The 14,095-nt window shown below is 38.0% G+C and overlaps 1 protein-coding gene across 4 annotated transcripts in view; it reads right to left on the bottom strand.

The window, feature by feature from the left end:
• LRBA (LPS responsive beige-like anchor protein) overlaps positions 1 to 14,095 on the bottom strand; it is a 432,959-nt gene that overhangs the window by 86,722 nt on the left and 332,142 nt on the right. For all 4 annotated transcript variants that reach the window (XM_042467312.1, XM_042467313.1, XM_042467314.1 and 1 more), the window contains exon 47: positions 6,693 to 6,845. In XM_042467312.1, coding sequence (XP_042323246.1) covers positions 6,693 to 6,845 — 153 coding nt within the window. The remainder of the gene's footprint in view (positions 1 to 6,692; positions 6,846 to 14,095) is intronic.

The raw sequence follows: 14,095 nt of genomic DNA, 5'->3' as shown, positions 1-14,095 counted from the left end.
GTTTGAGACCACTTAAACTGCCCTGGCTCAGTGCTTGGGAATTCTGGAAACTGTAGTTTTGTGAAGTGTTTAGCCTTCTTTGTCAGAGAGCTCTAGTGCCAAAATAAACTACAATTCCGAGGATTTCCTAGCAATAAGCCAGGGCAGTTAAATCGGTCTCAAACTGGATTATTTCTGCAGTGTGTTTTGGACCACTGTTAATTAAGGAAAGAAAGTCAAAGAATGATGGTGCTGAAATATGAAGCAAGCACTACCTATTTATGCCATGTATGTAATATTCATTTCCATTTTTTACAATCCTGCTTTTCTTCTATCAAGGACCTCAAAGCGTATATGAGATTTCTGATAAGTAGCTTCCCATGTAGGAACTAAATAAATGTCAGTATGCTTACTTCAGTAAGATGGCTTCATCATGACCCAAAGCTCATCTAACATTACTGTATTTTCCTACAGTGGAAAAAATGAATATAGCCCATCACTATAGAGACACTGTTATTTATTAATACATGTCTGAGGGGCCACTTCATTATTTATTTATTTACTTACTTACTAAGGCCTGTTACAGATGGGCATCCTAGGATGGACTCAGTCCGTGCTAGGGTTAGAAAGGGGCGTCTCTTCCAGACGCCCCTATCCCTAGCACAGACTGAGTCCGTATGAAATGGCGGTGGCCGTTCCACACGGCCGCCGCCATCTTGACGTAGCGGATGCTCTGCATCCGCACATCGCACCCCGGATATGACTAGCACCTCGCGGCGTCACATCTGGGGCCCAGGAAGGAGCGCGACTTTTGTACTCCTTCTTTGCTGCATCCAGGAACCACACCGTTTGGCTGCTGCGGTTCCCGGACGCAGCAACCAGCAGCGGCAGCAGACCGCCGCTTTTTGGCGGTCTATAACCCGCCTCACTTACTTACTTATTGTTTGTACCCCACTCCCCCCCCCAAATGTGACTCAAAGCAATAGATTTAACTATGATCTCTAACTGGAGATAATATCTGTATCACTCAAATCAGAGCATCAGGGATATATGAAAAGTTTCAGCTTTTACTTCTTAGGGCTTCTTGAGGTTCATATTGCTTTGAGGGACAGAAAGAGGAACAGAAAGACATGAAAGCAAGAGGAGCTGACCACTATGTAATTTCTGCAGGGGAAGTCCCTTCCCCTCAATTGCTTCTAAAGGGATACTTGAGGATAATTTTGCTCCAAGGACAAAAAAAGAAAGATGACACAACATCCAGGAAAGAAGTTCAACATCTAGCTCAGGGGTGGGCAATGGGAGAGGATGTGGGAGGCATTTTTTGCACCTGCCATCCTAGTGGGCCAAACTGGCATGCCTGATGTAACTGGTAGTGATGCCTAATGGCAGATCAAAACAGGATAGGGGTCCATTCCACCCCAGAGGCGAAGCAACTGGATTCCAAGAGTGGCTCTTCCTTCTCCCCTCGCTCACTGAGACATCAAAAAGGGGAAGAAGAGCTCACTGAGAGGAATGAAAATTGAGCAGCAAGCAGCCCTGTTTAAATACTTGAAGGGATGTCACACTGAAGAGGGAGCTAGCTTGTTTTCTGCTGCTGCAGAGACTAGGACCTGGAGCAATGGATGCAAGCTCTAGGAAAAGAGATTCCACCTCAACATTAGGAGGAACTTCCAGACAGTAAGGGCTGTTTGACAGTGGAACACACTCCCTCGGAGTGTAGGAAGGAGAGTCTCCTTCCTTAGAGGTCTTTAAACAGAGGCTGGATGGCCATCTGTCGGGGATGCTTTGATTGAGATTTCCTGCATGGCAGGGGGTTGGATTGGATGGTCTTTGCGGTCTCTTCCAACTCTATGATTCTATCAAGGCAAACTAATCTTCTCCCCTACCTCCCCCACTCCTCTCCTTGGAATTTCCTTGAACAAGAGAGAAAAGAAAGGGAGAGAGGGGTGGGTGGTAGGTGCTGCTTCCTTTTGAAAATGAAACTATGGGCTAGAACAGACAGGCCAAAATAAAGTTGCTTCAGGTCACTTTGGAGGTATGCTGCACTTTAAACGCTGCATGCATCCTAAGAGGCCAGAAGTCGCACCAAAGCCACACTCCAGTCCTAAGGACTGGAGCGCAGCTTTGGCACAGCTTCTGTCCTCTTAAGATACGTGTGTCATTTAAACAGCATACCTCCAAAGTGAACCAAAGCAGCTTTATTTTGGCCTGTCTGTTCGGGCCCTATATGTCCTCAAAGCAAGTAGTCCTATGTTGCAGCGAATGAGAAAATGGAGTTGGGGGGGGGTAAGAAACCAGTAGTTCTCAAATGGGAAATATAATTTTCCTTAGTCAGTATCTTTTATTTACTGCAGCATGATGAGCAAATGGAGATTTCAAGAGGGGTTGGTGTTGTTTTTCGCGGGGAGGAGACATATTCAAGGCACTTGTAGGACTCTCATATGACTGGGCTGGTCAGATTAAATGTAGATTCTAGGTGTTGCACTAGGACACTGGGAGACCAGGGTCTGAATCCCTGCTCAGCCATGGAAATTGACAGTGTGTCCTTGGGCAAGTCACACTCTCTCATTTTTAGAGAGAAAAACAAATTCTGCCAAGAAAAACCATGTTAGGGTTGCCTTAGAATGACCATTGAGAAATTACTTGAAAGTACACAACAACTCTAGGGCCATTAGCCAGATTGAATTTGAAGATTTCATGATTTTTTTAAAAGGACAATATAATCAAAATCCAAGATTGTGCCTCACCTATAGAAGCAGAAGAAAAAGAAATTGAAAGACTCTAATGCTGGAATCCAGGAAGAAACTGATCACACACCCGAACAGGATATGTTGATAATCATAGGCAAATAGAACACAAAGGGAAAAAACAGCTGAACCAAAGATTCTTGGAGAATTTAGCCTAGGATCAAGAAAAAAAACCAAGACAGCAACAGACTGAACCACATAAGGCCAACAGTTTGTTCACTACAAGCACATTCTTTAGGCAACCAAAGAAACCAGAGTATACGTGGATGTTGTCTGAGACCTAATATAGAAATCAAATAGATTACATAATTGGAAGCAGTACAGAGAGAAGTTCCATTCTCTCTACAAAAGCAAGACCAGGATCCGATGGCAGCACCAACCATTAATTGTCAATATCAAAAAATTAGAGTAAAGCTAAAAAAGGAGACTAAATCAATCATCATGTCAAAATGCAACCTGAAGAACATCCCTGTAGAATGTAAAGATATGTAAAAATAGATTTGAACTATTAGCCCTAATTGACTGGAAGTCAAAAAACTACACTGTAATCAGTGACACTATGAAGGAAGAAAAAATACTATCTGCAGCCAAGAAGAAAGAAAAAAGTTTCACTGGATGACAGATGAAACTTGTCAAACAGTTAATGGTAGACAAGCAGCAAAAGTAAAAGGTGACAAAAACAGGATCAAATGCTTGAGCATGCCTGTTCAGCAACTTGTGTGCAGGAACAAAGACAACTACAGTGGCCCCTTGTTATCTGCTGGGGTGTGGTTCAGGGACCCCCTGTGGATACCAAAATGTGTAATGCTAAAGTTTCATTAAATACAACGGCATACTAAAATGGTGTCCCTTACATAAAATGGCAAAATCAAGGTTTGCTTTTTGGAATTTATATTTTTAAAAATATTTTCAAGCCCTGGATGCTTCAATCCATGGATAAAGAATCCGTGGAGGATGGATTGTATTACATTAGTCAATGCAGAGAAAGAAAAGACAACAAAAAAGATATTACAAAAGGCCTCTTCCACAAAATCTGAGAAATCAAAGGGAAATTTAAACCAAGAGTTGGGATGTTATATGACCATCAGGAGAACACACTATATGATAAAGAAAAAATTTAAAAAATGATGGAAACAATACACTGAAGAACTATGTGAAAGAGATAAAGCATGACAGATTCATTCAAGGAAGAACCATTTGAAGATAAATCCACTATTTTAAAAAGTGAAATCAAACTTGAACTCAAGGCACTTTGGAGAAATAAATCACCAGGAATAGATGGCATACCAACAGAGCTGTTTCAACCGATAGAGATAGAATTCTCTCGAATTCTAACTACAAATTGCCAATAAATATGGAAAACAAAGCAATAGCCCACAGACTGAAAATACTTGATAGCCATTCCCCAAGAAAGAAAACACCAGGGATCTCATTAATCAACAGGGCATTGCATTACTCTCCAAAGCAAGAAAGTGATGGTTAAATTATGTGGCTTGAAAAATTCCAGATGTCCAAGCTTGGTTCAGAAAAGGAAGAGGTACTAGGGATAATATTGCAAACCAACATTGGATAACAGAACACATCTAAGAATTTCAAAAGAAAATCAGCCAATGCTTTATAGATGATAGCAAAGCCTTTGCTTGTGCTGCACATGAAAATCTATGGATTGCTATTATAGAAATCAATGTACCACATTTTTTTTAATTTTTGGTACATAGCTTATACTCAGGACAAGAGGCCACTGTCATGTCAAAATACAAAGTAACAGAATAGTTTGCCATTGGCAAAGGAGTCAGGCAAGGCTGCATTTTATCATCCTATCTAAACATACTACACAGAAAACTGGATAAACTTGGAGAAAGGAGATGTGAAAATTGGATGAAGGCTCATTAAGATATGTACATGACACCACTCTGCTAGACTTGGACTTGGAACTAATATTAAAGAAAGGCAAGGAAGAAAATACAAGGTTTACAGTTTATCAATTAATGTATTTTTACTAGTATAATTGTACATGCAAAATTCAATGAAGTTTCTGGCCATTGTTCTTATTTGTTTAATTTCATAAGTATTACTGAAAATAATTTTGTTGCAGGAGGATTATTTTAAAAATTGATCTGCCTCAGATGTCAAATATGTCATATCATTTTACAGATTACAGTTGACCCTCCATTTTTGTGGGGCTCCGTTCTGGACACCCCCCCTGCAAAAACAGAGGCTCATGCATATTCAAGCCTCCTAGGCTTGAATGGGGGCACCCCGTGCATACATCACTGGAAATAGTGGAGGTCCCCCCTCCACGGATATTCGAGGGCACGCATCCCAGATCCGTGAGTTAGGAAGAGTGACTGTACTTTTCAGCCACTTGTGGGGGGGATTAGTTTTGGAGCTGTGTAGAGGGTTTGGGGATCTTTGGAACAAAGCTGCCACGCTTTACAGTAGTTTTGACCCATTTGGGATTTTAGAAGGGCAATTTGAAATGCGGTGTAATAAATAAAAACCACAAACAAACAAATGCTCATTGAATTCTCACTCCCCTCAGAGCATGTTTATATTCAAACCTCAGATTATTTAAATTACAATCTTGACCTAAACCTAAGGCTTGCTGACACCTCAAACACTGGAGTGTGCACTGTGCATACAGACCTCTTAACATAAGCATAGCTTTACATTCAAGAGCAAGGACACCAGCGGAGAACCCAGAACAGAATCCAGTGGAAAGGAAGAAAGTTGTGAGGCCCAGACCTGCAGCATTATATTTTATCAGTCAGTGACAAGGTGTTTGATGTTTTTTTTAATTAGTATGTTTGCTCCTATATTTTAGTAGTTCTATGGATACAAACATGGTCTGGGGGAAGTGAAAATTCAATGAGCATTTGTTTGTTCTATGGTAAGTGTGTTGTTATATTTCATTATTCTTAATACAGATTGAACTGCTTTTCTGTATTTAGTTTGTACCACACCGGTTTATTTTAATTTTTTTTAATTAAAATCCAATAAACAGTTTCATTTCAATGGGCCTTACTCCTAGATAACTGGGTAAAGAATAGCAATAAATAAGACCTTCCACAGTCTTTCAGATATTAATAACAAGAATCAACCCAGATTAAAGAACTTTTGGACTTGTGATTTGTTATTGTGTGAGATGAGAATAACTGAAAATAGGATACATAATACAAAATATTTAGAGGGAAAATATATTTGATAAGACTAGGACCAAATAAGTATCTTGCAGCAAATCACTAGACCACATGAAAATGGTACCCGTAGTGCAAAAGTAGGTAAAAAAGCTCTCTCTCTCTCTCTCTCTCTCTCTCTCTTTTAACCTGAAAGCATCATCTGTTTTCAGAATAACACTGTGGGAAAATAGTTCAAGTGCTAGATTTCATGAGTGCATGAAAAGTCCCAGTCTTTAACAAATAAAAGCCCAAGTGAAGTGGCAGGTACAAAGAGGAAGCTTTGAACTTCCACTCTTTTAATGTGCTATAGTTAACATACATAGGAATTGTAACTTCCTTCAGAAGTGGTACTAATCAAAAGCCTTATGTGATATGTAAAGACATGCAAATGTTGCCTCTCTCACTACTCTAGCAGGGACAGGAGCAGTTTCAGTAACTGTAAATCTGAAAAGCAAGAAATGCCTAAGAATAAATCTGACCACTGGGCCAAGAAAGCATTAGAAAAGTTATGTTTAAACACTAAGAAAAACCAAGTAAATGTAGTCATACATCTTGCACTTTCATAATAAACTGATAATGGAAATAAGTATGATGGTCTACTGTTTTATGTTGTTGTTTTTTAAAAAAACACATGCGTTAGGTATTCCTAAACCCTAAAGTAGCTCTTTCATTCCCAGCCTACATAAATTCAAGCTTTGCACAGAACAAAAGGACAAATCTAATTCTCTCGGGGAAAACATTTCAAGCACCAGTTCTTATCACACACAATAGTTGATTGCTATCTTACCAATCTGTTCAGGCGAACAAATTCTTCTGGGGTTTTGGCCCATGGTGGAAGTTCAACATCAGACACAACTGTTCCATCGTCCATCACTCCAAGACTGTAATTATTGGAGTTGACAAACATCTCAGGGAGATAATAAAATTCAGGAATAAGCTCCTATATGGAAATGAAAAGCAGTGACATGTTATAAATTGGGTTTCTAGAGGTATCCCAATTATGTACACACTAATATTAATAAGAGACAGAAGAAATGTATGGAAATATATTTCAAACTTTTTGCTATCATTTCTGCTTTGTCAGTGATCTAACATTCACTCAGTACTATATCCAGCAGATACTGAACAATACTAATATGTAAAATTAAAATGAATTAAAAATTATGGAATGAAGAATGAAATAATTTCCTTTTTTAAAAAAATCTGATATTTTTATTTTCTAGAAACATAGGCAATGTGCTGTTGAATTGTAAGTAGGTAAAACAACAACACTATTTGAACAACAAAAGCAAGCATTCATTAATAATGTAATGAATATGTATTACACAAATTAATAATAACAAATGCAAACATTTCAAATTCATATTATGCCACTCACATTTTTCTCAATCCTTTTCTTAATTCCCATGTTAAAATGCATTCTAATGTACACTATTAGTGGATATTGTAAAAGATTCACCCTACTTCATTCACCACTAATGAAATACCTAAGATAGCTCCCATTTCAAAGTGCTAATAAAAATATGTTCCCATTCTCTATGCTCTCATTTTGATACACTCAGATGTCCTTATATTTACTCTCTCTAGTACCATCACCAATTCCTAGTGCACCCAACTCAGCAATTTATTGTTATTGTTGTGTACCTTTGGCTGCATCTGCACTGCATAAAAAATACAGTTTGACACCCCTTTAACTACCCTGGCTCAATGTTGTGGAATTCTGAGATTTGTAGTTTTGTGAGATATTTAGCCTAATCTGTCTATGAGCTCTGGAGCACACAAAAAGCTACAAATCCCAGGATTCCACAGGATGGAGCCATTACAGTATTTCCTGTGAATACAGGGGTCATACTGTATAGTGAAATGTCTGTAAACTGATTTATCTTTATTATTGGGGCATGCCAGATTTACAACTACAGTTTGATGTTGCTTTGTATCAATAGGCATTAAACACATTTTATGCAAATGTAGAGTGTGGTTAATAAAAAAAAGAAGCAAAAATAGTGTGACCAATAGGTATCAATTTAATATTAAAAGTGCTAATTACACAATATTTTTTTAATCTCAATAGTGTAGTTTTTTGCTTCAACTTTATTAAGAAAATATCTTTCTACATCCACAAAATATTGTGATTTAAAACAGTGATTTAAAACCATGGTTATTTATCCAAATGCATTAAAGCAACTAAAATAAACTATTACAATTTTAATTAGTTAAACATTCAAGTAATAATATATGTGGAATAAAGACAAAGTTAATTCTAGGTCCTTGTTAGCAAGTCTGGTTTATAGTAAGGAGACTAGTGTTCACCATAATACCATTACATTGGAAAATACAGGCCATGCAAATGTTCATTGGTTAGTACTGATTTCCTACTTTAGTAAATTTCTTAATTTTAAAAACATTTAAACTCTATTTTTAAAATATAGTATAATGATAATTTGTATGAATGTCCTAGCTAATGAAAACACTCTTTTAAGCTAAGCTAAACAACAGATTTTTATGCAAAATCTATTATTTTCTTGTAATCAGCACTTCGGGTATGGAAAGATCTAATATTTGTAATTGGTTCAGGGAATGATTTCATAGCAAGTAACTGGTGTAAAATTGGCCTTTCTTTTAACAAATGGAAACTACTTGCTATTTAATAAGCAGAAAAACACATTATATGCATTGGCCTCGGTGACTAACTATGTCAGAGGCCCAGTAGATCAGATTCTAAATCCACTCTTGACATGGGTCAATGGATCAGTGGTCTTCCAGATACCACCCTCAGGGTCAACTATGGCCAGAACAGTTTTCCAAATAACTGAGTGCAATGCCAGGTCATCAGATTATGGGCAAGGTCAGCCTCGAGTTGCTGAAGCAAAGACAGGAAAAATCAAGTAGGAATTAAGCTATTATCACCTCACTCCTTGTGAGAAAAACTGCTTGGCTATGCATCCCATATACAATCAGTATCTTAAAAGTGAGTTTGGGAAATGTCTAAAATCTTTTGGTGGGAAAAATATTTAGGCACTTCATGGGTTAAATGAATAAAATGGGAGTATCCCAATTCAATGAATTAACAATAGTAGGTAGAATTAATTTTAAATAATGGAGAGGGGACTTAACTTTAATTGTCATCTCACTTATTAGCTAAACATCAGACAAGGTTTGATATTCCAACTATGAATGCATCATACAGACTATTTGGTTTATTATAACTGCATAAAATAAATTGTCCCCATTTTGCTATTTTATACTGCAATACTCCAGGCAAACCACACACAAAAATGGCTAAATTTACATGTGATTTTATTTAAAATCGGCAAAATAATTACTTTTAAGAAGGACAAGCAAAACATGCAATTCATTTAATGGGCCACTAATGGCATGCCATAATAAATTTGCTTGTTTGATTGACAGTTTGATTTTTGTCCTGTTTTTGTTGCAGAAGTGGAATACAACAGAGGTGTTTTTTTTAAAAAGCTAATAAAACAAACCATTATAAATATTAAAATAACCAGTTTTAAATCAGATCAATAAATTATATTGACATATAAAAAGAAGTTAATCAACAGAAACCCTGACCATATCAGGCAGCTTGATTTTGAAGGGCTGTGTAAACATAAAGATTTTTGCCTGATAAAAGGACAACATGGAGGGGGCTAGTGTAACCCCACTCAGAATTATATTACAGTCTGGGAACTGCCAGCTAATAGACCCTCTTGTTTCCTCATCAAATGTACTTCTGTATCTCCTGCTGATCTCAAAACCATGACAGGTATTTGTATCATGACCAAATCAAAACATATCCAAGAGCAAGTGGAGTTAATGTTTTAATTGCACTCCTAGCTGTCACAGAAACTTGCAGATTTAGGTTTGAACCCAGGAGTACACCCAAGCTACAAGCCTGTGCATACAGGTAGAGTGTGAAACCCAATCAGTAAAAGTGATACTGGTTTCCCGATCTGTCTTTTGATTGAACCAGTTAGATCCCTATTCTTGGATCTGCCTTTAAACAGTCTTATTTGGTTCAAGTTTCAATGTGTTCAACTGTATTCAGTTCATTACTGACATCAGACACTGATTTAGATAAAGCTTCTTTGTAGTGCCCACTCTACAGATAATAGATTGTTGCACTGGTCCTTAGAAGCTTATATCCCACCTGCTGTACATTAATTTTCTGCAGTAGTAATTAGGGAGGGTATAGCTTACTATGTCTAATAGTGCCAACTTATATTAGGTCTTCACTTAGCACTTAGCAGAATTTCTGTCAGTTCTAAGTTGGTGAAAACATAGTCCTCCACCATACTTCATCCATTATGGAAATATACTTCGGCCACATTCCCACTTATAAATAAATTGCTTTGCGAACTGAATCAATGGATCGATTCGACAGCGGAGCATGCTTCACACTACATTTTCCCCAATCATATTTTCTTGTGAAATAAAATTACCCACTTGTGGTTCACATTCACAAATGAATCAATTGAAAATAGACCCACTCCAGACAGCCAAAGGACAAATTTAAATCGATTCCGATCCACATCTGGTTCACACTTGCACAGAATCAATTTATCCAAAAAGATGCTGAAAAAAATCAGCATCAAAAAGACATGGGTTAAATGGGTCTCGCACATGGCCCCTCTCCCCAAATCACTTCAGCTATTCGGTTCAAGTGCGAACCAGGGTCATTTAAACTGGTTCAAACTGATTTGTGATCCGATTTAAAAGGTAGTGGGAGTGAGGCCTTCAATTTTATGCTAGCTGGATTTACTGGGGGGAAATTACCAGGTTGCCTGTTGTGCTTCTCTTCAAAGGATGCAATGAGGTGTCTTAGCATTGCAGTAACATGCAAGGGTATGCCTCATTAAAAAATACAATAATGTTAGTAAAGGTGGAGGGAAGTAGAAAGAAAGGAAGGTCACATGCTATATGGATAGACTCAATTAAAGAAGTCAGAGATATGAATCTGGAAGAACCTACCATATATACTCGTCTATAATTCTAAAAATGTATGCCCTAAAATTGAGCCCAAACTCCTAGGTTGACTTATTTATGGGTCAGTATGGTAATGTGACAGCAACTCTTTCAAATTTCCCAGTGCAGTTTCTTTCCTGAGCCAAACAGATAGAGTTCTTGGTGATTGACTGATTGCTGTTTGTTTAACAGTCCCTCTCCCACCTCTACATTTCGCTGTCTTGGGAGTGGAGGCTGAAACAATAAAGCCTCGTATTGATTGCTGCTTCCCTCTTGCCACTCGCATATACGTAGTAGCCTCCAAGTTTTACACTTAACCTATCCATGGCTCATGTCAAAATCCATAATTTTGGCCCCAAAACTTGCCCTCAACTTATACATAAGGTCGACTTATAGTTGAGTACTGTATATATTCGTGTACATGTCGACCTCATGTATAAGTCAAGGGAAAGTTTCAGAGTCAAATTTGTGGATTTTGATAAGACCCATGGATAAGTCGAGGGTAAAACTTAGGGGTCTGTAAGGAAGAATGGAAACTGGAAAATACCACTTCTATCCCTCCTTCTCTGGACCTCTCCTGACCACCTAACAACACTTCCCAGGTGCTGGAGGAGAGGTTGTAACATCGGATTGAGCAAGGAAGCAAGTGTTATTAAATCAGGTGTTTTTCCCCACTAGCTACAGGATTTTTGTGAAAATTTGAATCCAAAGATCTTTTCTTTTCTTTTTACTATCAGAGGCCCTAAGGGGCACAAACATGTCTTTAGAGACCACACATAGCTTACAGGCTGCACTTTTTCCTGCACCTGCATTTAGCTGTATTTTCCTTGTTTATTTGGCATATACATGAATTGGCACTTACAGCTGAATGTAATCAATGTTCCTGAATGGCCAGATCAGTGCCTGGTGTGTAGCATGTTCAAAGCTGCTTAACAAACGTAGTCCATATGTTCTGATGTCTTTATCCCTCATTTCCTTCCCTGTTGTCAAACTTCAAGAAGCTTGTGACTGCACAAAATCTCTTCAGGTTCAACACTGCTTTAAAGTGACAGTGCCCTGTGACTGGATGCCATAATTTCTCTATATACAGTTCAGTATATATCTTCATGTCAGTGATATCAAGAGACTTCCAAGCAATGGTTTTGATAGGGTTCCTCTTGTTCCATACTTTCTGCACCTCTCTATTTACTTCCTATAATAAGGAATGTTCTCTGTGACAAGGAGTTCAAAAGTTGTTTGCATTGCTTCTTTTTGTTCCAATACATTTCACTGTATTAACATCCCACTTTAGCCCTGGGAGTTCCTGAATGAAGTCTCTGGTTGGTCTACAGTGATGTTTCTAGGGATATTTATACCAAGTCCTTCCATCTCCCCCACCTCACGACATTAGTATCTCTACTTGGTCCCTTCTGAACAGGATCATGTGAAAATGCACTTGCTGTGGTTCCACCTTTGAGCAGGTGGAGATGCTGTTTATCATCTGAGCTATTGGTCTAGCTTCTTTATATTGTTTTACCTACAAAATAGCATGGGACCTCATTAATTTCACTGTGTGGGACCAAATGTCAAAATGAAATAGATTTGTTGTTGGGATAATTTTCCCCAGCTGGGTTCTGTGTATATTTGTTGGTTTTTTGTTCACTAAAAAAAAATCTGTACATCAGATCATGTATGATCTTGGAAAATAAGTATGGTCAGCCTTAGTTAGTACCTGGATGGGAGACCACCAAGGAATACCAGGTGCTTTAGGCTATATTTCAGAGGAAGGAACTGGCAAACTATTTCTGAGCATTCCTTGCTTAAGAAAACCCTGTGAAATTCATGGGGTTGCCATAGGTCGATGGGTGACTTGGCATACTGATAAAACTTGAGTTTATGACTTCTCAGATTATGACATTTTAAAAATTCTTTCTATGTAGGTCTGGGTCTGTTTGAGTTCTTCAACAGAACATGACACTTGGGTACTAAAATGCCGCATCTGGGTTCAAAGAGTTCAGAGCTTACTGCCAACAGCAAACCATCAATATTTTTTTCATACAAAGCATTGCACTCTGACGAACATGTTTGGTAGACTGGGACCTGGCTATGTATTTTCCAGTGAACACATCACAGAACTTCCATGTTACAAACAAGTTATTCCCTAGCTTCAGCTTCCAAAAGCCTACAACTGGGTAAAGGCTTTTAAGAGGTTTCGACCTTGCATGTTTCAAATTGAATCATTAGCTGTTGCCTTGGAAACCTGTTCTGCTCCTTGTGGCTTTATTATCATGCTATATATGTGGCTTTATTATTCCTTCATGCTTTGATGCTGTTTAATTCTTTTTTTTTTTAATTGCTTGTTTTATGGTGCTCCTGTTAGTCACCTGGTGACTCCCTATGGGACTGAAAAGTGGGGTATATTTAAAAATAATATCAAATCAATTAACTAAATATGTGAGGTGTCAAGTGTCTTACTCAACTCTCACTTCACCCACGTAGTGGCCTTAGGGCTTCTGTGCAAATGATCAAGATAATGTATCTGAAATACTTGAAACACTTTCTTTTAATGCACTATCATTTATTCTACCTTGCCTGGCTCCTTTCTAATTGTGTCAGTGGAACTATGATCAAAGCAGTATATTATCAAGGAGATGTAAATGAAATAAAACAAGAACTAGGAACTTAATTTCACATCCAAATGTAAGTTAAAATGTAGATAAAATTCCATGCCTAAGATTTTCATAAGCTGTTGATAATATGAAAGGCTGTGGTGTGCACAGAGTGCCAAAAAGAATGAGAGGGGAACAAGTGTCATAAGAAGTAAATATACCACCAACATATATGTGTGTGTATGTGTGAACTAGCAGAAAACGTCACAGACTTGAAGCAATTAATAAGGAAAGTCAAGGAAGAAGGTGCAAAGGCAGGCTTGATGCTGAACATAAAGAAAACAAAAATAATGGCGATGGACGACCTAAATAAATTCAATCTAAACAATTGAAATAGTTCCCATACCTAGGATCAAACAGTAATCAAACATTGATCAGAAATAAGAGGAAGTCTGGGGATGGGAAGGGAAGCTATGAAAGAACTAGACAGAATCCAAAAGAGCAAAAATATACAACTGAACACCAAAATCAGAATCATCCAAACCATTGTATGCCCATCACTATGTATGGATGCAAGAGTTGGACAGTAAAGAAGATCAACACACTTGAAATGTAGTGCTGGAGAAGAGTGCTGAGG

Source organism: Sceloporus undulatus, chromosome 5 (genome assembly GCF_019175285.1).
Source record: "Sceloporus undulatus isolate JIND9_A2432 ecotype Alabama chromosome 5, SceUnd_v1.1, whole genome shotgun sequence".
NCBI classification, from domain to species: domain Eukaryota; kingdom Metazoa; phylum Chordata; class Lepidosauria; order Squamata; family Phrynosomatidae; genus Sceloporus; species Sceloporus undulatus.
Note: the sequence above shows the minus strand (reverse complement) of the source record. Positions and strands in the feature narration are given on the sequence as shown.